This window comes from Bos mutus, chromosome 11, assembly GCF_027580195.1.
Source record: "Bos mutus isolate GX-2022 chromosome 11, NWIPB_WYAK_1.1, whole genome shotgun sequence".
NCBI classification, from domain to species: Eukaryota; Metazoa; Chordata; class Mammalia; order Artiodactyla; family Bovidae; genus Bos; species Bos mutus.
Genome location: NC_091627.1, coordinates 25,937,447 through 25,960,961, shown reverse-complemented (window position 1 = coordinate 25,960,961; position 23,515 = coordinate 25,937,447). Strand labels below are relative to the sequence as shown.

Below are 23,515 nucleotides of genomic sequence, written 5' to 3'. Positions count from 1 at the left end.
TTAAAGCTCAACATTCAGAAAACTAAGATCATGGCATCTGGTCCCATCACTTCATGGGAAATAGAAGGGGAAACAGTGTCAGACTTTATTTTTCTGGGCTCCAAAATCACTGCAGATGGTGATTGCAGCCATAAAATTAAAAGATGCTTACTCCTTGGAAGGAAAGTTATTACCAACCTAGATAACATATTCAAAAGCAGAGACATTACTTTGCCAGCAAAGGTCCGTCTAGTCAAGGCTATGGTTTTTCCAGTGGTCATGTATGGATGTGAGAGTTTGACTGTGAAGAAAGCTGAGTGCTGAAGAATTGATGCTTTTGAACTGTGGTGTTGGAGAAGACTCTTGAGAGTCCCTTGGACTGAAAGGAGATCCAACCAGTCCATCCTAAAGGAGATCAGCCCTGGGTGTTCTTTGGAAGGAATGATGCTAAAGCTGAAACTCCAGTACTTTGGCCACCTCATGCGAAGAGTTGACTCATTGGAAAAGACTCTGATGCTGGGAGGGATTGGGGGCAGGAGGAAAAGGGAACAACGGAGGATGACATGGCTGGATGGCATCACCAACTCGATGGACATGAGTTTGAGTGAACTCCGGGAGTTGGTGATGGACAGGGAGGCCTGGCGTGCTGCGATTCATGGGGTTGCAAAGAGTCGGACACGACTGAGCGACTGAACGGAACTGAACTGAACTGAAGGATTGCCTGTCTTGCAAGTAGAGCTCAGAAAGACCTGTTTCCACAAACCCCTGCACCTCGGGGCGTTCTTGACCCCAAAGTTATATGTGGAAGAGATTTCCAAAATTGTTTCGATCAGAGTAATGAAAGAGGGGGATTAAAATATTACTTTCTATTTTATGATTATTTTGTCCCCAATTTGCCACCTTAGAGTATTAGTCACTAAGACCTAGACCTTGGCCATGGCATAATTGGTGGACTTCACATGTAAATGAATTTATACTTATCAGCACTTGCCTATGGGTTTCCCTGGTGGCTCAGCAGTAAAGAATCAGCCTGTAATGCAGGAGATGGGGGTTCAATCCCTAGGTCAGGAAGCTCTCCTGGAGAAGGATATGGCAACCTACTCCAACACTGTTGCCTGGGAAATCCCATGGGCAGAAGAGCCTTGCAGGCTACACCATGAAGTTGCAAAAGAACTGGACACAACTTAGTGACTATACAACAAACAACATTACCAATAAGAAACAGCTGTTTGAGAGTGGCCAGCATTTTGCAAATGAGCTGTGTGTCCTACAGAAGCCACAAAAGATCATGGAGAGAGCTAAGAACTGAGTTTAACTTCACCTCTGTTCTTCACGAGCTGTGTGACCTTGAAGGGGTCTTAACCCTGCGACCCTCAGTTGCCTGGGTGAAATACTCATCAAGTGTCCAGCACAGCCCCTGCCACATTGCAGTAACTTATTCCTCAACAGCCATTATTGGACATTTACAGTATACCAGGCACTTCCTGGAGGCTGGGGGAGATGGGGTCAGTGAGACAAACCACAAAAATTTCTGATTTTATTTAAAAAAAAAAAAAAGTGCAGGTTTGAGTCAAGGGCCTGAGTTTCAATCCTGGCTCCAGCTCTCCTCAGCTCTGTAATTCAGGCAAATTTGTTTTCTATAGAGTGGGGGCTGGTAGATTGGCACCTGGAGCTGAATGGGGAGAAGGGCGCTTGGTAAGGCTCTGTTCAAACCAGTTTGGCTCAGAAAGAAAAATAGATGAGATCCTGGCTGCCCAATGTAGCTACACCATCCTCTCAGGCCACTTGGGGAATGTGCAGCTGTGGGCATCTCTCCTGTGTACAGGTGTGTCGCGGGCCCTCTGGGGGTGATTTCTTTCACTGGAGCACAGTTAGCCTTGGGAGTGGCTCTAGGCTTGGAGTTTGGGATCCTCCCCAGGTTACTGATAAATTGAGTCTTACCCTTGGCTTTCCCATACCTTTTCTTAGGGGAAAGGACATTAGCTGAGTTAGACCACTCAGCGCTGGAGTTGGATCTCTACCCAAAGGGTCTTTGGGATAAAGGTTGAGATTTGGTGGTTCCATTTTAACTTTTTAGTCATCCTAAGACAATTTAGTCAGTAACAGAAGCTTCTTTCTTCCCTGTCAGATTGTCGGCATTATCTATATTTGAAAGAATTTATGGTCAAAACCGTTTACCAGAGGCTTTCATTGAACCACTAGAAAGAAAACTACAGAGTTAGATACATAAGATGGAAATACCACCTAGGCTCAGGTCAGCTCTGGCACCGAAGCTAAATAGTCAGTTTTCTTGATATACACATATAGTCTAGACTCTGAATCCTATTGTATGTATATATTTGTAATACTTTTAAAAATTCTTTATTTTTATGTTAGGCTGTGCTGGGTCTTCACTGCTCTGCACTGGCTTTCTCTAGCTGTGGTCAGCAGGGCTACTCTGCACTGTCGTGCACAGACTTACTGTTGTGGCTTCTTTTGTGTGTGTGTGGCATGTGGAATCTTCCTCGACCAGGGATTAAACCCACGTTCTATGCCCTGGCAGGCAAATTCCTATCCACTGAATACTAAGGGAGTCCTCTTGAATGTATATTTTTGTTTGGAGGCAGAACTGACCCCACAGCCTACTAACTCTAATTTGCTCACTTGCCCTTGAAACCAATTAGACAGCAACTGTTAAGACTTTAGAACTGTAAAAGTGGGTAGGACTGGGGACAAAATAACCATAATATAGAAAGTGATATTTAACCCCTCTCTTTCATTACTCATAGGAATGTAATCTGTCCTTTCCTAGGACGTAAGTTCTTCCAGAGTCACTGCTTCACTATAGTTACATTTGAAAGACAGTCAAACTCTTGCTGATATGAAGATTTTTCTAAGACTTAGCTCTTCTCTTCTGAAGAATTAATAGGTAAGATTTTTTTTTAATCTTTGTGACTTAAAGCTCCATGCTCAATATACTAGATATATCACTCTATGAATGAGGAAAAAAACTCCTAAACAAGGAACAATTGAAAAAAAATCTATGGATGAAAGCTGATTATTAAGTATGTCAAATGTTCCATCTGGGGCTTTCCAGGTGGTGCCAATGGTAAAAAAAAAATTCTCCTGCCAAGGCAGGATACGTAAGAGACTTGGGCTCCATCCCTGGGTCGGAAGATCCCCTGAAGAAGAGCAAGGCAACCCACCCCAGTATTCTTACCTGAAGAATCCCATGGACAGAGGAGTCCAGCGGGCTACGGTCCGTAGGGTTGCAAAGAATCAGACAAAACTGAAGCGACTTTGCATTGCACACAGCACACATTTTCATCTGTCTCATTCTTTGCCTAATTTATCTCCTTACTTTACTTTGGGTGGTCAATTTGGAACAGTAAAAAGTAGTTTAACCAGATTCATAAGCAGGAATAATTACTAAAATGTAAGAATGTTTTTGACTTAACATGTTGTATCCCAGTAGAGTTATGCTCAGGATTATTAATACTTTTTGAATCTGAAGATACCTGTCTTTTATCAGTTCTAGGATATTCTCAGCCACTCTATCTTCAGATATTACTTTACATATGCTCTTCTTTCAGAACATCTATCAGACATGTGTTAGACTTTTATTTTTCCATGTCTCAGTTTGTTCACATTTTTAATGTGCCTCTGTTACATTCTGAATAAATCCTTTAGATGCACTTACACTTCTCAGATTCTCTACAGCTTTATTTAATCTTTTCTATTTTCTGTTGACTTTGATTTTAATAATGAGTTTTCATTTCTAGAACTACCTCAGTCTTTTTCATATGTACCTCTTACTTGATAATGTCATAGCCTTATGTTTAATAACATTTATATAGCTTCTAAAATTGGCTTTGTAAATTATATCTTGGGCTTCCCTGGTGTCTCAGTGGTAGAGAATATATCTGTTAATGCAGGAGACACAGGTGGGATCCCTGCATCAGAAAGATCTCCTGGAGAAGGAAACGGCAACCCACTCCAGTACTCTTCCCTGGAAAATCCCATGGTCAGAGGAGCCTGGCTGGCTGCAGTCCATGGGGTCACAGAAGAGTCGGACACAACTTAGCAACTAAACAACAACAGCCAATTATATCTTAAATTCTGTTGTCTGAAATTCTAATCCTATAGTTTCTTTGTGTGTTGTTTTACATTATATTATGAATCCACCTTGAGTAGGATTTTGGTTGTAGGAATCTATGTGAGCTCGTTTGAAAATGCATTTCTCATAAGAGACTTTGTTGCTTCTACAAGATACCTCAGGGTTATTGTCTGCTGGAGAACATTCTTTTTTATACAGTTCCCAGTTTGGCTTTCTACATCAAATGGATTAGAAAACCTCAAACCCAAAATCACGTTGTGAGGGCAGGCTTGGTATTATAAACTCTCAAGGGAGACTTCTCTACCTGACTTTCACCCCTAAGAACTCACTGACGGAGAAAGCTTTTTGTTATCTTTTCTTACCGCTGTGTGGAAACAAAGCTCTTCTAGCTTACCTTTTCAGTGAGAGTATAATCCTTTCCAGGGTGAGGAAGTGGTTGAGACTTCACACAAGCGCCGCATTTTAATTATTCATTTTGGCTGTGCTGGGTCTTGGATGCTGTGCATGGGCTCAGTAGTTGCAGTGTGCGGGCTTAGTTGGTGCATTTGGGATCTTCATTACTCAACCAGGGACTGAACCCAGGGCCCCTGCATTGGGAGTGTGGAGTCTTATCCATTGGATCACCAGGGACGTCCCAAGGGTCACATTTTAAATCCAAGCCTTCTACAGGCCTGAGAGTCTCCTGTCACCACACAGGTATTAAAATATACATCATGGTTTATTGGGTTTCCCTGGTGGCTCAGATGATCAGGAATCTGCCTGCAATGAGGGAACCCTGGATTCAATCTCTGGGTCAGGAAGATCCCCTGGAGAAGGGAATGGCAACCCACTCCAGTATTCTTGCATGGAGAATTCCATGGACAGTGGAACTTAGCGGGTTACAGTCCATGAAGCTGCAAAAAGTCAGACACAACTGAGCAAAACTAACACCATCATCTCCAGCCCCTACACCTGTACAGCAGCCACAGAGTCCAATCATTATTCATTTGTCCAAGTTGTGGCTACCTCTTCTTTTATGGTCTCAAGGATTTCATTGATGGTCTCTGCAAGCTTAACTATACTCCTAGATGGATTAAGTATACCCTCTCAACATTTCTAGCTGTCATTCTGTTGTGGGATTTTCACATTTCTCTGGTTCACAATGTTTCTGGAAAGGCGCTTCCTCACTTATGTCAGTGTCAGCAAGACTCCATGTCCAATGACACCATGGTAGTTATTGCAATGAAGCTGGAAGGAGTTCCAGGCATGGATCCATCAGAATTCACTTTAGGACACAAATGTGGCCAACTTGTAGCTGTTATCAAAACAAGCACAACATTTATCTTCAGTGTGAACACTTGAAAAACCAGCAGAAAGATAAGAATTTTTTTTTACCACATCCTTGTGTTTTGCACATTTTCAGTGAGGATGATGTTATGCTCACAGTTCTCTTCCCTACGTAATTTGAAAATCACATCCTGACTTATGAGAACCATGTCCTTCACTTCAGACCTGAAGCAGCTTATCCTGGTATGAGTAAGACGGTATGCAGGGAAGTGGTAACTAAAGCCAGAAAGACATTGCTTCTGAAAGCTTTCTTTCTTGGGGTTCTGCTTCTATGGAAGTGAAGGATTTTGATATTCCACCTCCTTTTTCTCCCCATCTGGAGTTTTTTGAAAAGCAGCAGAACAGGAGATGGAGGTGGGGAAACGCCACCCTAAGCTTTGCCGCTAATGATGCCTGATGATTCAGTGTATTGTGCCCTTTCTAAAGGGATCCTGTTGTATTTTTCTTAGACTGAGATGCATCTGTTAATATCTTCTCCATGATACAAAGAAGACGAACCCACACGCTGGTTGAGCCAGGGCTTGGTTATGTTGCCCTGACCATGGAGCTGTCCAAAGGTGAGTTCTTCTCGGTTGTGTGGGAAGATAATCCATCTGATGACAACAGTGACATGAAAGAATTCAACTGTGCCCTCTGTGACACTTCCTATCACTCTTATCTATGTCTGTTTTCTCATTTGTCCTTCAGTTACCATGAGAGGCAAGCAAGAATCTCTCCAGTTTTACCTGTTTGGAAAGTAAGGTTTATCAAAAGTAAAACTGAATACTACAACAAATTACAGAAGAGAAATATTCTTAAACTGAACAGATCTTAAGAGTGAATGACTTACTGATATCAAGTAGAAAGCTGGGGAAATGATACATACAAGTTACCAAAAACACACTGTAATTAGAGGGCAAAATTTATTGTTACAAATCTTACCAATAGAAGGGTGGGGGAAAGTGGAAGCAGTGACAGATTTTTCTCTTCTTGGGTTCTAAAATCACTGTGGATAGTGACTGCAGCCATGAAATTAAAAGACGCTTGCTCCTTGGAAGAAAAGCTATGACAAACCTAGAGAGCATATTAAAAAGCAAAGACATCACTTTGCCAACAGAGGTCCATAGAGTCAAAGCTATGGTCTTTCTAGTAGTCATGTACGAATGTGAGAGTTGGACCATAAGAAAGGCAGAGCACCAAAGAATTGATGCTTTTAAACTGTAGTGTTGGAGAAGACTTTTGAGAGTCCTTTGGACAGCAAGGAGATCCAACCAGTCAATCCTAAAGAAAATCAACCCTGAAAACTCATTGGAAGAACTGATACTGAGGCTGAAGCTTCAATACTTTGGCCACCTGATGCGAACAGGTGACTCATTGGGAAAGACCCTGATGCTGGGAAAGATTGAAGGTGGGAGAAGAAGGGGATGACAGAGGATGAGATGGTTGTATGGCATCACTGACTCAGTGAATGTGAACTTGGGCAAACTTTAGAAGATAGTGAGGGACAGAGAGGCCTGGCGTGCTGCAATCCATGGGGTCGCAAAGAGTTGGACACAACTTAGCGACTGAAAACAACCACCACCACCAACATAAAGTAAAAGGAATAATTAGGAGATGCAGTATCTGAAAAAGGATGCATTCCAATTTCTTTGTTTTATATATCACAAAATCATAAGGCTAATTCTGGAATTTAAAAAAATGTAGTTTAGACAAGGAGGGAAGTTGATTGTAATTTGCATTTTCAGTTCATCCATACTAGCTGAACATTTTTTTTTTTTTTTTTTTTGCTGTGTAATTGAAACCGAGTTTAATAATACTACGACCTCAAGACTGAATTAAAGGCAACGGCTTCTTTCTATAGTTGAGTTTGGATCTCTACCTCCAGGCTGGATCATTTCTAGCCATCCTGAGGCCACCAATCCCCCTGTCCACACCCTGGAGACAAGAAATTCACCTACTTCTAACTCTTCTGTTGAGCTTGCTGTTTTAACTTTTTGAGGGAAAAATAGACAATTTACCAGTGCCCCTGAACTTAAGGGGAAGGAAACGAGCATTTGCTCCATCAAGCACTGTTCCGGCAATTCAATGCCACTGGCCTTTCACTTTTCACTTTCATGCGTTGGAGAAGGAAATAGCAACCCACTCCAATGTTCTTGCCTGGAGAACCCCAGGGACGGGGGAGCCTGGTGGGCTGCTGTCTATGGGGTCGCACAGAGTCAGACACAACTGAAGCAACTTAGCAGCAGCAGCAGCAGTCCCATTTTATCTCCACCCCTGACCAGTGAAGTAAGCTGTGCTCCCTCATTTTGCAGATTAAACACTTACTTGAAGTTTGTGAACCTTATGGCTTTGGAGACATGGTTAAGTAACTCGAAAACAGAATGCTTTTCACTAAACCTCTGGGCTTCTCAATTACCTGGAACAAGAAGCCAAGCTATTTTCTGCCTCAGCACCAAGCCTGTTCAGAGCCTACCTGGGAGGAAGGAAAGTGACCTTCATGCCCAGTGACCTTCATGCCCACCACACACTGTGCCTCTTAGACCCCTGGGGCACAGGGTTGAGCATCACTGAGTCTGGCATCCTCTCTGCTCTTCCGTTTCTGCAGTCCAGGACCAGGTCTGCATGACTGCCTGCTTGCCAGGAAATACAGTTTTCTGAATGGATTCCTTGTTTTCCACCCATGGGGCCTCCCTGGCAGCAGAACAGTCTGCCCATACCCTTTGCCTCTGAGCCTGGTGGGTTCAGACCAGGCTCAGACCTCTGAGCACAGACCCGCTGAGCTCGGACCATCGGGGACATGGCTCGCTGTCCCCTTGCGCCCAATTCAGACACCTGAGGGCACCTGGGTCTGGAAGCAGCAACGGGGTGCCTGCTAGCTAGGGAAACTGACATCTGCTTTTCAGGAAAAAAAACAACAACAACAACCCTCTGTTCACAGGATGGATGGGGGCTTCCAAAAGTGGGGAGAATAGCCACTGTATTGGGTTCCTGCTTCCGCAATGAATATTTGGAGGCTCTGTTCTCCAGTAAAAGTCCTCAGCATTGTTGGATGTGCTCTGGGTCCCAGAATGGAAATTGTTGTTCCTTCTTGGTATTTAAAATACACACACCACACAAACGGAAATCAAGACCCTAGCGCTTCTCTGGCACCTCTTGCTCCTTTTAACTAGAGCTCTTTATGACGGAGACACACTATTGGCACCTCCAGCCTTGTTAACAGGGTTAAAAGCTGGTTCCGGGAGCGCCTCGCAGGCTAGCCTACTGGTGAGAAGGGGGCAAAGGAACCCCACAGCACCATGCCCTGAAAGGAACTCTTTTGCAACAATCATAGACCCCAGAGAAGTGACTGCAGCATTTTATTTGGATGTACGTACCTATTTAAACCCCTGGGACTTTTGAAAAGGTCATCCCCCTGAAAGATCAAAATCAAGAGGCATTTTCATTTCCTTTAAATCAGCTGTAAAGGGAGAACTATATCTGTCCCTCCCCCATTCCTGGTGTGTGTGTGTGTTAGTCGCTCAGTCGTGTCCAACTTTTTGTGGCCCCATGGACTATAGCCCGTCAGGCTCCTTTGTCCACGGGATTCACCAGGCAAGACTACTGGAGTGGGTTGCCATTTCCTTCTCCACCCCCATTCCTGGAGTTTATCATTTAAGAATTAATCACAGATAATGCTATGTTCTATATATGCTCTATGCTGTTTGTTTATATGCTATAAAGAAAGCTGACTGCTGAAGAATTGATACTTTTGAACTGTGGTGTTGGAGAAGATTCTTGAGAGTCCCTTGGACTGCAAGGAGATCCAACCAGTCCATCTGAAAGGAGATCAGTCCTGAATATTCATTGGAAAGACTGATGTTGAAGCTGAAACTCCAATACTTTGGCCACCTGATGTGAAGAGCTGACTCATTTGAAAAGACCCTGATGCTGGGAAAGATTGAAGGCAGGAGGAGAAGGGGATGACAGATGATGAGATGGTCGGATGGCATCACCAATGTGAGTTTGAGTAAACTCCGGGAATTGGTGATGGCTAGGGAGGCCTGACGTGCTGCAGTCCATGGGGTCACAAAGAATCGGACACGACTGAGCAACTGAACTGAACTGAACTGAATGCTATGCTCAGAAACTTCCTGGGCAATCATTCTTTGGTTTCTACTTTCAGATTCTTTTGGAGAAGCAAATGGCAACCCACTCCAGTACTCTTGCCTGGAAAAGTCCATGGACAGAGGAGCCTGGCGGACTACAGTCCTTGGGGATCACAAAGAGTCGGACATGACTGAGCAGCTGAACGACAACGGTGCTGCTGAGGCTTTTCAGGGAAGCTCTGGAGCCCATTAGTCCTTTACTGCCATAGGTCTAGAGACTTGCCTAACCTCTCTGAGCCTTGTTTTCTCATCTGTGAAATGGGAATAGCGGCCTCGACCTCACAGCCTTGCTGGGAGTATTAGAATGTGGAGACCAGGGTTCAGCAGTGTTACTGACCCTTACACACTGAAGTGAACATTCAGGAACAGCAGAATGAACGGATTGATCAGAGTTTGGAAATGTCTTTTCCACTGGCTTTTCCAGAGCTTTCCAAAGCTGGAGCCGTTTTTCCCTTCTCACCACTTCTCCTGGCTCCTCATTCCCCTCCTCTCTAGCTCCACTGGGATGCTCTGCCTTCCACGTCCTTCCCACCCCTCAAGCCTCAGCTCCCTCATTTTGTAACCCCTCAGCCACTTCCTTCCATGCTTCCAATCCCCAGAGAGGGCCCCTCCAACCCACAGTTCACAGCAGACTCGCTGTCTGAACCACATCCTCTTTAAACCATCATGGAATCTTATTCCCCCACCACTGGAGTATAAACGTCCAAAGGCCTGGGGTCCTATCCCTCTTCCAGAAGCCAGACACAGACTAGGAAACATGCCACCAGCTCATCGATTCTTGTTCAGTGAATGAATTCATCATCTTCACAAATTCTTACAGAATGAGTCAAATAAAAAATAAAAGTGCTTGCTAAGTCCTGCCTCGTAGCTTAGCATCCGAGCCTGTTATACTCTGTATCCAGACTCCCTGTTCCGCCCTCTGTTTCAGCCAAGTGCCCTCATGCTGTGCCTCTCACTGATTTCTGCCTTTGGACCTTTGTTTTCTCTGTTCTTTGTCTCTTGAATGACCCCTGTACTCGACCAAGGTCCCACTTATCCATCTAGGTTCAAGTTCAGTGCCAGCTTACCTACAGAGTCAGCTTCCCCACAGAGTCAGCTTCCCCTTCAAACAAAATCCCTCTTTCCTTTCCTTATTCTCACTGATTTTAGACACACTTTAAAAATGTCTGTCCATTTTTTTTTGCCTGTATATGCTTATTTAGGTATGTCCCCCAACTCCATTTAAACTTCTTGAGAACAGAGACCATATTTTCCCCTCACAAGGTTATTATGAGGGTTAATGAGATAGCATAGGTTAGAAAAGCACAGAGTTACTTGTGTTACATTTGTGGCATCTTAGGACTTCCCTGGTGGTCCAGTGGCTAAGACTCTCTGCTCCCAATGCAGGGGGCCCAGGTTCGATCCCTAGTCAGAGAACTAAAAGATCCTGCATGCCACAGCTAAGACCTGGTGGGGACAAATAAATAAAATATACTTTTAAAAATTGTGGTGTCTTGGTCACCCTCCACCCATTTGTTGCTCCAAGACCTAGTTCTCAGCTTGGTAAACATATGCTTGATAATCTGTACTGCATAAATGATTAAAAAAAAATAAAAGGAGCCCTCTTGGAGGTCTGTGCTTGAAAGTAGGATAGGAGGATCATTGAATGTATTAAGTGATGAGAGAAGGTTCTGGCTTCATCTGCTTCCTTTTCCCCTTCCTTGCCCTATGAGAGCACCAGTGCAGGACTGGTGTGGTTGGAACAGAAGGAAGAGCAAGTACCAAAGTGTGGGATGGTGGGAAAATTGGGGCAGGGGAAGAACAAGACTCATGTGGCTATAAGTGGGGAGGAAATTTTTTTTCAAAAAATAAAATATGAATGAGATACAGAAAAGGCAGAAATAAAAAGATGATTTTAAGAAATATTGCTAAGGACTGGATTTCTTTGTGAAAATATAAAGAAAAATGGGCTTCCCAGGTGGCGCTGTGGTAAAGAACCCACCTGCCAATGCAGCAGGAGACATAAGAGACTCAGGTTCAATCCCTGGGTTGGGAAGACCCTCTGGAGGAGAGTACAGCAACCCACGCCAGTATTCTTGCCTGGAGAATCCCTTTGACAGAGGAGCCTGGCGGGCTACAACCCATAGGGTTGCAGAGAGTGGGACGTGACTGAAGCGACTTAGCATGCATGCACAGGCACATATAAAGAAAAACAACATAAGAAGGAAAACAAAAACTTGAGTATTTAGTAACTGAGCCAGTGGACCACAGTGGCAGTCACTCACTGCAAGCGTGTGATGTTCTGTGCCAGGTTGCTTTCTCAGGACCCAGAGAAGTAATGACTTGAAGTAGCCTGTGAGCACCCACTCCAGTGTTCTTGCCTGGAGAATCCCAGGGACGGGGGAGCCTGGTGGGCTGCTGTCTATGGGGTCGCACAGAGTCGGACACAACTGAAGCAACTTAGCCGCAGCAGCAGCAGCAGCCTGTGAGCAGGAGAAGCTTCTCTCAGGTTGGGAGTCAGCCTCCCCACAGCTGGGAGGATGTTCAAGCCCTCAGCCTCCCACCCCTCCTTTCCTGTCCATCTCAATTCCCTGCCCTTCAAATTCACTCTGTGTACTTCAACCAAAGCAGCCCATTTCTAATCCCCAACCAGGGCTTTCTCGCACCGCCATTCTTTAGCACATGCTGTTTGCTCTGATCAGAATGCCCTTGGCTCCCTAGAGGACTTCTAGAGCCTCCTCCTGTGTATCGCCTTCCCTGAGTCCCTCCAGGAGCATTGGGTCCTTTCATCTCTTTACTGGTCCTGCTCACTCACTGGCTGCGTGAATCTCCCCTGTGCATCTTCACCGAGGAGGGGCTGCTCCTGAAATCTGACTCCGGTCTCCTTCTCAGACCCTCATTTCTGGTCTCACAGTTCCCGGTATCCTTGCATGTCTCCCCTCTGTTTCATTGCCGGGGTCCTCAGCCCACTGCCTGACTCTCAGCTGCCCCAGAATATCTCAGGCCATTTGATGTGTGTTAGAATCCTGGAACTTAAATTACTTAAATGTCACCTGCTTTCTCTGCTAGGAAGTAATTAGATGTGCAGTAAAAACAGCAATGGGAGTCTCTTGGGAATGCAAATTCTCAAGGGATGAAGGGAAATAAAATTCTGTTCAAGGGTTTTGGCTTTCATTACTCTTCCCTATGCGCAGATGTGAACTATTTTGTGTGCACACTGATGAGATTCAAGAAGTCAGAAAACATCCATGCAAAAGCCGCCTTGAAGAAATGATGTATTGAAGAAATGTACACATAGCTTTAGGAGGATGCCCTTGGGGGCAAGCTTTTGGGCACAACTAAATTTTCCTTTGGAGACAGAGGAGTTTAGCCAGAAGGCGCCAGACCAGGAGGTTAAAACTTTGGACTCTGCGACTTGCCCGGTGGTCTACTTGCTAAGACTCCAAGCTCCCAATGCGGGGGGCCTGGATTTGACGCCTGGTCGGAGGACTGGATTCCATATGCCACAACTAAAGATCCCACATACCACAATGACGATTGAAGATCCCGCATGTCACAACTAAGACCCGGAGCAGTCAATAAATAAATAAATATTAAAGAAACTTGGATTCTGGTGCCAGCTCTGTCATTCACTCATAGTTATGATGTTTTGTCATTATGAGCTTTAATATCCTCATCTCTAAGCTGGACATAACAATCCCTATTCAGTTTCATGTATAATTAAGTACAGGTAAGAATGAAATAAGATAATGTATATGAAATGTACTGTAATCACCAAACCAATATAAGGACACACCTGGGGTAAGTAGTGACGGCTTGGTGTGGCGCACAGCTGCCAGGGTTTGATTCCTAGGTCTGCTGCTGCCAAGTTGCATGAACTTGGATAAGTGTTCACCTCTCTGTGCCTCAGTTTTCTCATCTATAAAATGGGTAAATGTTTGTCCTTATGTCATAAGGTAGTAGCTTCTTCTTGCTTCATAGGGATTAAAATACTTATTTCATGAAAAGTACTTAATGCCTTACCCAGAGTAAGGACACAATAAGTATTAGTTGTTGTGCTATTGGTAACATTATGATTGCCAATTTTCATTTGGTCATTTTGCACCCAAAAGAAATTGAAGGAAAACAATAAACTGTAGCCCCTGAAAACAGGTATTTCTAGAATCCAAACTGTGATACCCTTAGAGGCATACAAATGTCCCAAGGTTGTTACAAAACTCACACTTTTCTCAAATTCCAGTTTATGAGAGAAAGAATGGTCATGCTCCATACCACACAAGAAGAGAGTGGGGAACAATGTTGTTTTTCAGTCACTCAGTCGTGTCCACCTCTTTCCGACCCCATGGACTGCAGCATGCTGGGCTTCTCTGTCCTTCACTGTCTCCCAGAGTTTGCTTAAACTCATGTCCATTGAGTCGGTGATGCCATCCAAAAGGCATCACAATTTAAAATATGCCCTGATCTCTGTACATTCTAATAAGTTGCTTGCACAGTGCAAATGAAAATGTAAATCTTCTTCAAGGAGAACGTAGACTAGTGGGAGCCACTGAAATGCAGAGACTTTGCTGTGACTTATTTTGTTCTCGGCTGCATTTCCAGCACTTGAAGCATAGTATTGTCAAACGTGTCAGTGGAGAAGCCCTGAGTGGAATCTTGGCGAGCATGTGTGCGTGCTCAGTCGTGTCTGACTCTTTGAGACCCCATGGACTGTAGCCACCGGGCTCCTCCTCCAGGGGATTTTCCCAGCCCAGGGATCGAACCTGTGTCTCTTATGTATCCTACATTGGCAAGCAGATTATCTCTGGCGCCACCTAGGAATCCCATGGAATCCTGGGCCCTGTGCCAATTAAGTGACCTTCAGCAAGATCACTTGGCTTCCCAGAGCCTGTTTCTTTGTTTGCAAAATGGGCTAATATTAGTGATCTTCTATAGCTGTTAAGAGTAAAAGAGAAAAGATATAGAGAGCCTTTGGCCCTGATACTTGACACCTCACATGAAGAATCAACAGCTTCCATTGGCTGGGCTGGGAACAGCCCATACAGTGCCTGCTAAACTCTCCTGTCTCCTGCACAGCCCTGAACTCCAGCCTCGCAGGGCTCCCCACTTAATGAAGAGAAACAGATGTCAATAGCATTCATATGAGAAAGAACTTAGTAGGAGACTCTGCTAAGGAATGGAGAGTGAATAGTCCCAAACCCGAGAGACAAACAAATCATATGTTTTTCCCCAGCCTCCTCAGAAGATTTTTTGCTTTCTCCCTGTTCAGGGCTAGGGACTTTCTGGAACCAAAACATTAAGAGCAAGTCCTTCCAGATGCTCTAAGAGGCACTGCTTAGTCTTCAGTATTTCATTACGAGGTAGAAGTTATCTCGGGTTTCCAGCAGGCAGACCGGAGGCTTTGCCAAGCTCTGGTTGCTGTCAAGCCAGCATGGGCTGAGCCCACAGGGGTCAAGGCACAGGTCCAGGCTCCTTCCGGCAGCTTGGAGTATACGGGGATCAGATGACGCCTCAGAGGAGTCACATAACATCCTGCTGCTGCTGCTGCTGCTGCTGCGTCGCTTTAGTCGTGTCCGACTCTGCGACCCCATAGACGACAGCCCACCAGGCTTCCCGTCCCTGGGATTCTCCAGGCAAGAACACTGGAGTGGGTTGCCATTTCCTTCTCCAATGCATGAAAGTGAAAAGTGAAAGTGAAGTCACTCAGTTGTGTCCGACTCTAGCGACCCCATGGACTGCAGCCTACCAGGCTCCTCCATCCATGGGATTTTCTAGGCAAAAGTGCTGGAGTGGGCTGCCACTGCCTTCTCCGACATAACATCCTAAGCTACTGTAATTGGAGCTCAGGGCAGTGGTGTGTGTGTGCTAAGTCCTTTGAGTCACTTCCGACTCTTTGCACCCCATGGACTGTAGCCCACCAGGCTTCTCTGTCCATGGGATTCTCCAGGCAAGAATACTGGAGTGGGTAGCCATTTCCTTCTCCAGGGGAGCATCCTGACCCAGTGATAGAACCCACATCTCTTGTGTCTTCTGCATTGGCAGATGGGTTCTTTACCATGGGTTCTTTACCACCCAGGAAGCCCCAAGGCAGAAGTACCAAAACTTATTTGCATATGCATCTTCTTTTGCTCTGTGTGTGTGTGTGTGTGTTTTAAGACATCCGAAAGTAAAAGTAATTCTGTTGACCTGTCAGTCTGCAGAGGCTCTCACCCACCCCAGCTCTGACCTCTCTCCCAATTAGCTAATGTGGCAGAAACTACAAGAACAAAGAAACCTCAGCCCGGTGTGAATTGTGGAACGTTTTATTGAACACAGATGAACAGCAGAAGTCAGGTTTCTCTGTGGATTAAGGACTCGAGGCGCCAGCAAGGAGGTGAAAGAATTTCAGAGGAAATGTTTGGGGCGGAGGGAGAAGTTCAAAGGGAAATAATTTAGAGGACAAGATGAATAGCCCCTTCAGAAATGTTGCAGACAGTAAAACAAATGAGGGCCCCAGAGATGGGGAGGTAGAAACCAGGCTAAGAAGCCTGGGAGTGAGCATTTGCCAAGAAAGCTCTCTGCCTGCCCCGCCCAGGGCTCACAGAGCCAGCGGGGTAGGGTCTAAGCCTTGGAGTTAGAGCTGAACTCACTTGCTGACTAGTCAACCACGTGCCACCAGCTGATCGGGTGGCTTTGCACCATGTAGCTTTGTTTCCTCATCCTCAAAATGGGACTAACGATGCCCAACCCCAGAGCTGTTAGGCAGATTACATGGAATTCTGAATGTGAAAACTTAGACCACAATATACTAGACACACACCTTATCCAAGTGCCAGAAATAGCTTATTCCTAGTTTTGAGCTACACTATGAGCCAACTGCTTTTAAATGCTCTCTAGAGGAATCAGGGACACAGTCCAGCTATCCTTCACACAAAGGAGACGACTTCACTGGGGATTTTTGCTGGAATCAAATGCTGATGGTCAGCTGCCTGTCCTGATCAGGGCCCACCCAGAGCTGGAGGTGATGTTAGGAAGACAAAACCTCTGGGTCCGAGGCCCACTCCCAGGAAGTTATCATCTTCTCCAGGCTTTCCAGGGAGGACCTTAGGAGTCCTGAGAACAAGCCTACCTAGTAGTTGAATGGCTTTCTAGAATTTTTTGAAAGTCAGGACAGGACCTCCTAACCCATCCACAGTGTTTGGTCCCTAGGGCAACCAAAATTACCCAAGCTATTTATAAAACATACTTAATCCTTGACTTTGAAAAACCAAAAGCCAAGAGCATTTGGATTCTACCCTCTTTAAAACAGCAAGGAAAATACCAACTGATTCAAAGGCTGAACACTCCCTTTCCTAAAATATTATTTCTCTAATCCTCCTCCTCTGACATAGGAAACACCACACACACACACATACACACATACATACGAACAAATACATGCACACACATATATTCTCACATGAACACCTGTACATGGTAAAGTCCCTTGAAGAAAATCTTAATATTGTTCAGCATTTTCTAGTTGCTTCTTTAAAACGTCATCAGGGAATATATGAGAAGTGGATGAAGATTTGTATACATAGGATGACCTTTTAGCAACTGTGTCCTACCACCATCCACCACCTCCAATGACAAGTTATACTTATTCTGCAGTAACAAAAAGCTGATCAGAAATTAAGTTAGATTCCTTCTTTGCACTATGGGTAAAAATAAATCGTAGATATATGAAAGACCCATATATAAATATTAAAATATTTGAAAATCAAAGCTATTTAGATAGCCTTGGAACTGGGAGAAATTGAGAGGGAAGAAACACATAAGCCAGTTAAAAAAAAAAGAGAAAGAGATTTGATCATATAAAAATCAAAGCTTCAAAGAATGTAAGATACAGAATCAAAAGCACAAACAAAGATGGTAACAAAGTGATAGACTGGAAGGAAACTTTTCAATATATAGAACATGCGAAGAGCTCTCCCAAATGATTAACAGGAAGATAAATAACCCAGTGGAAAAATGGCAAAGACTATAAACTGGCAAGTTGTAGAAGAGGAACCAAAATGAACAATAGTCACATAAAATTTTAAAAAATAAACCATTTCAAAGAGTGCATAGGAAAATTAAAATTAACACAAGAACAGCATGACCATTTTTAATGCATTGAAAACTTCAGAAGACTGATAATATCCAGTGGCAACATGGACCAGATGCTTCTGTCACCTCAAGCTGGTGGAATGTAAATAACTACAAACCTTTGTAAAAGTCACCTAATGGTATTTATTTAAAATTAAAATGTGCATGCACACAACTCAGATTCAGGAATCCCATTTCTGGAAAATTTTCACAAAAACAGTGAATATTTGTCTGTGATGTTTGTTATAGCATTTTTGGTAATAAAAACTGAAAACAACCTAAACTTCATTTGAAAGGTGGTTCACTGGACAAACCATATTTAGCAATAGCATACCTGGCTATGGGACACTGTGGGAACCTCTTCTTTCCACTATATTTTTCACATTTGTGACTTAATCTGCTTCAATTTCCTCCTCTATAAAGTCAAGGTAAAAAGGGTACTTGCAACATGGATTTATTTGTGTTAAACTGGAATGGTTTTTACTATATATTGCTAAGAAAAAAAAAGCAATTCGCAGAATTCAAGGTATTCGTTAAAAACTATACACCTATATTTATTGGTATATGTTCGTATTAGCAAAGGAAAAAAAGTGGAGAAGTTATACATTCAATTGTGAACACATCTACTGTCTATGTAATTTGTTATTTAAAACAACAACAACAACAAAAACATGCAGCTAGTTAATACTGATTGGAAGAGAAAAATTCAGCCCTAAAAAAGCCCACTAGTTTTCAAGAAACTCCTTAATTCAAAGCCCCCATTTCCGTGCCTTGTGCCAGCAAATTAGCCAAGCTGAGGGTGTTACAGCCACCCACCCTAGGATGAGACACTATGAAGAGAGTGTGTGTTTGTGGTAGGGGGGGCATGTGAGGTGATTTGGGGATTGGGTAGGAGGAGTAGATGTGGATAAAGAAATAAATCTCTTTGGAGGGGCGAGATATAGAATTGCATTCTAATCCTCACCCTTGCACTTATCTCTAAAGTCAGACAAATCTCCTTTTTGAGCTAATTTCTTCATTTGAGGGGCTTCCCAGATGGTGCTCATGGCAAAGAATCCACCTTCCAATGCAAGAGACTCAAGAGATGTGGGTTCGATCCCTGGGTTGGGAAGATTCCCTAGAGTAAGAAGTGGCAACCCACTCCAGTATTTTTGTCCAGAAAATTCCATGGACAGAGGAGCTTAGCGGCCTACAGTCCATGGGGCCAAGAAGAGTCAGATAAGACTGAACACCAGACTTTGTTTGACAAATGAGTAAGTGATGGGATTCATTAAGGTCATATTCAACCAGGCCTGGCACCAAGAGAACCCACCCCTCATTCCATGTCGTCCCCAGCTCTGTTAAGATACCTGGCTATGAGGCTGAGTTTTCCTTCTCTTCCTCACCCCTCTAAGCCCTTCATTCTCTGGCCCCCAGCCTCCTTTTTCTTCCTTTAAGAGAGAAGGAAAACCTTTAAACTTCCCTTAAGAAAGGAGCCAGCCTTTAAACACTCCACTCTGTCTTAATATAACCTGTCTGCTTGTGAATTTCTATTTACCATGACACTTATTTCTTCTGCATTTAAGTGGTTTTGTTCCCTGCAAAAGCAAAGCCCGATTTTAGTCACACACACACACACACACACACACAAGCACACAAACAAAATGAGACAGGAGCACTATAGCCCTTTACTTGATGCTCATCTTTCTAAATAAGAATCCAGGTGTCACCTGGGATCCAGTACAAAATGCAGGTTTAGCTAGCAACAGGAAGAAAGCTCCCCACACCAAAATGCCAGGAGAGGGAGAAGATTAACGGTAATAATTTTACATGCTTGAAAAAAAAAAAAACAACAATGCATTTGAAATCACTGACCCTTTAAAATACCTGGAACAGACAGAAAAGGGCAAAGCCATCTGTGTCTTTGCAAAGGGCAAGTCTCTTCAGAAATGGTGGCAAAACCGGAAGCCAAAAGTACCTGCTTGTCTGGCAGTTAAGTGTTCTGGATGTTTCTGAAAAGTCCAATGGGAATTCCCTTAGACTTTTCCAGACAACAAAGTCACGCTCACTCTATGAAAATAATCAGGTGCTGTTGTTCCAAGAGCTGGTCCAGGTGTTTAAAGCTCCTCTGCCCCCTGCCTGGGGGCTAGGTGGTGAGTCTCCCGAGTCCCCAGACTGAGCTCAAGCGCTTTGGGGCCGGGGCTCTCGGCCGCTGTTGAGAAGGTCCGTGAGCTCTCCGATATACTTGATGGTGTACTTCAGCGTCTGGATCTTGGTGAGCGGCTGGCCCCTCTGACTGTAGACAGGGGGCAGATAATTCCTGAGGGTGTGCAGGGCATCAGCCAAGGTCCTCATCCGAAGCTTCTCCCTCTCGCTGGCCTTCCGTCTCCGCTGGACGGACATCCTGACCTTGGTGCCCTTCTGGGCCTTGGTGCCACTCGAGCCCTGCAGGTAGGCAGGCGGGAAAGCCAGCATGTCGTAATCCACCTCTATCAGGCCGCTGGTCCCAAGGCCGCTGCAGTCATCGCCGCCCCGACCGTTGGCACCTCCATGCCCACAGGCGAGCCCGGCCACAGCCTGACAGGGAGAGGAAGAATAGGACTCCAGGGATGGAGCCGGGGAGAGGCTCTGGGAGGGAGAGGCCTGAGTCAGCTCAAAGGACCCCGCCCTGTCTTTCCAGTCCCAGGAGGACAGCAGGCCAGGGCTGTCGGAGGAGCCCAAGCCGTCTTCCAGGCTGAGGAAGGTCTCTCGCAGGTTGTCCATGCCTGCAACACAGCTGCAGAGAGGATGAGGCCCTGGCAAGTGAGAAGGCAAGTTGTGCCGCCTGGCCAGGGCAGGGCTCTCTTTTATGATGGCTGGGGAGAAGTGATGAAGTGGGAAAGAGGGTCGGGTAGAGGGAGTTCAAAGGAGAAACCAAGGACCAAGATGGAGAATGAACTCTTCAGGTGTCACTTTCTCCTCATTGATAATTAGCATCTTCCAGCTAAAATGTCTTTAAACAGAAAGGCCTCTGAGAGAAGAAAAAAGGAATTATCTAGTTGTAACTAAACCAATTAAGACTGCATAACTAGACTTAGCATTGTCCTGTGGAACTCATTAATGAGGGAGCCAAGAAAAACAAACCTGGGCAATCTGCAGCGAGGAGGTGCTGGCGAGGGGCCTGCTGGAGAGGAACAGAGCCCCACCCCCCGAGGGGCCACGACCACCTAGCTATTTCAGAGCAGATGGGGTGCTCTGTGGGAGAATCAAGGTGGTTTTGGGACAAGGTAACCCCTCTGAGCTTGGACCCTATTGCTTGTCAAATGCAGACAGTAGTTCTTACTTTGTGTGGCTGCTGGGGGAAGGCACACAGGCACACAGGGAATGCCAGTCTTCTCTCCATCCTTTCCCACGTTTCCTTGGGTTTTGCAGAGTGCAGACAAGCCCCCAGAATGCTTACACTCAGGATGACAAAAGCCAGCAGCTCCAGTAAATCCAGAGCCTCAGTGAGCAGGAAATATCCTCCAAGAAGCTTAAAGCCCTTGCTGTAACTGAGCAGTTTGGGATTCCCCACAGCAAACAGATACCAGGAAGTAGAATGCTCCTTTAAGACAGGACGGCTGCAGAATACCTGGCATGTAGCCTTCTGAGACTCTTTAAAATCCAGTCGCAGAGTCACACCTTGTTTTTTGAAATGTATAGAGGAAGTGTGAAATTAACTAGGGAGCCCGTTTTCCCCACCACAGCTCCAAATGCCGCCAAATGTGTTAAGTTGGATGGTCCTGCTAGGTTGCTTCACTTCCTAATGCTCTGAGAGAGAGACCTGGTGTTTTGGAAAAGGAGTCTCAGATTCCCCATTTGTCCCAGGAACGAAATTTATTCTCCATGCAACTAGTTCTACAAATTAGTATGAACATCAGCCTCACAGTGAGTTACATTTCATATTAATGTGTCCTTTAATATGGTTATTTAAGCCCCTTTGCAATTATTGAAAAGAAATGTCAATGGTATAATTAGAACATTTATGGTATTTTTTAATTAGCTTGGCTCAGGGGGAGAATAAAAGCTCTAGCAGGTAATCTGTGGAAGAATGCTTTTAATTATGCCATTTGCTAAAGGACCCTAAGCCATATCTTAAAGAAGAATAATATTAATGAAACTAATAAGTGCAATACATGGCTCTTTTTCCCTTCTCCTTTTTCTCTTCCTTCAATTTTTATTGGAAAGTCTAGAATCTGTTGATTCTACCCAAGAAACTTTACCTATTGGTATGAAAGAAACAAGTGAAAGTGTTCATCACTCACTTGTGTCAGACTGTTTGTGAACCCATGGACTGTAGCCTGCCAGGCTCCTCTGTCCATGGAATTCTCCAGGCAAGAATACTAGAATGGGTAGCCATTCCCTTCTCCGGGGGAATCTTCCTGGTTCAAGGATCAAACCTGGGTCTCCCACATTGCAGGCACATTCTTTACCATTGGAGCCACCAGAAAAGTCCAAAAAGTGAAAGTGTTAATCCTAAAACCTGCTAGGCTCCTCTGTCCACAATTTCATTTGATTTCGGTAGAGGGAGGTGACCTAAATGCCATTCAGAGAGAAGGGGGTTCTCCACAGACCTGAGGTGGCTGTGCTGGCCCCTGCCACAGTTGGCTTTCAGGCCTCATGTTTTAGACTTTATAATTTTCCATGTAAAACTATTTCTGTTTCCAGACTCCATAAATGTTTTTCCCTCTCTAAAGCTTCTGTCTGGGGTTTCCCTTGTGGCTCAGATGGTAACGAATCTGCCTGCAATGTGGGCAATCCAGGTTTGATCCCTGAGTTGGGAAGATCCCCTGCAGAAGGGCATGGCAACCCATTCCAGTATTCTTACATGGAGAATTCCATGGCCAGAGAAGCCTGGTGGGCTATATAGTCCATGGGAACACAAAGTCAGACACGACTGAGTGACTAACACACAAAGCTTCTTTCTAAAACTGCTGATTTCTTAAACTTCTATTTTCAGAAGTTTCATTTCCTAAGTGAGACAGTATCTGTCAAATCCTTGGTGTCCTGTAAGACCCTTAATAAATGTAGGATTTGTTCTTGCTGTTACTGTCTATTCATGGTCAAACTCATCAGTATCAGAATGTCCTACTGGATTCTGACTCCTCTCCCCTGACCCTGGTCACCCAGCATTGCTGGTCCCGGAAAACTTGCTCTTAAAACAAAGAAAATTGCCTGGTTTCCATATTTGTTGATGTAGACTCTTTCACTCTTGTGAGAAACAAACCAGAACTAGACTTGCACCTACACTTCTGGTCTCCATGAGGCATTCTGTGCTCAGTCAGAGGAAACTGGAGATGCAGGACAGGCTAACATCCTTGGCATTTGAAGGCCTGGGGTTGGGTCCATACTAGTTGGTGTTTTGGGTTTTTTTTAATCTGCCTTGAAGACCAGACCACAGAAACTGGACAAGACTAAACAGGACCCAATAAAGCCTAGTTGACAGTGTGAAATAGCAAGAAGAAGAGCCAGAGTTCACCTCCTTTAGAGCAAGTGACTCATCCCCTCAGGACCTTAGTATTTTAATTTGTAAAAGAAGGATAATAATATCTGTTCTGCCTTCTTTGTGAAGAGCATCTGTAAAATGAAGCATGTAGGCCAGATCATTAAACCTCCTTCCAGCTCTAAAATGCAATGAAACACGTTACTGTGTGAACATGCCACTTGATCAAAAGACTAGCTGTCAGACCCATGTAGGGACTTAGAGACTATTGAGCCCACCATTTTATCTGCATTCTGGAGATGACAATGACTTGCTCAGTATCACACTAAAAGGCTGTGGCAGAGATGTGAACCAAAAAGCCGAAGTTGCCTGACTCTCAGATCTGCCATTTTTGTTCCCTTGAAATTAACATAGATTAAGTGATAAGTAAGCTTCCATATCGGAGAAGGCGATGGCACCCCACTC

General features: G+C 44.6%; 1 protein-coding gene across 1 annotated transcript; it reads right to left on the bottom strand.

The window, feature by feature from the left end:
* Positions 1–19,770: 19,770 nt before the first annotated feature.
* Positions 19,771–20,352, bottom strand: MSGN1 (mesogenin 1). The gene has a single exon (XM_005891031.1). The coding sequence runs from the start codon at positions 20,350–20,352 to the stop codon at positions 19,771–19,773; it is 582 nt and encodes a 193-aa protein (XP_005891093.1).
* Between the last annotated feature and the right edge of the window lie 3,163 nt (positions 20,353–23,515).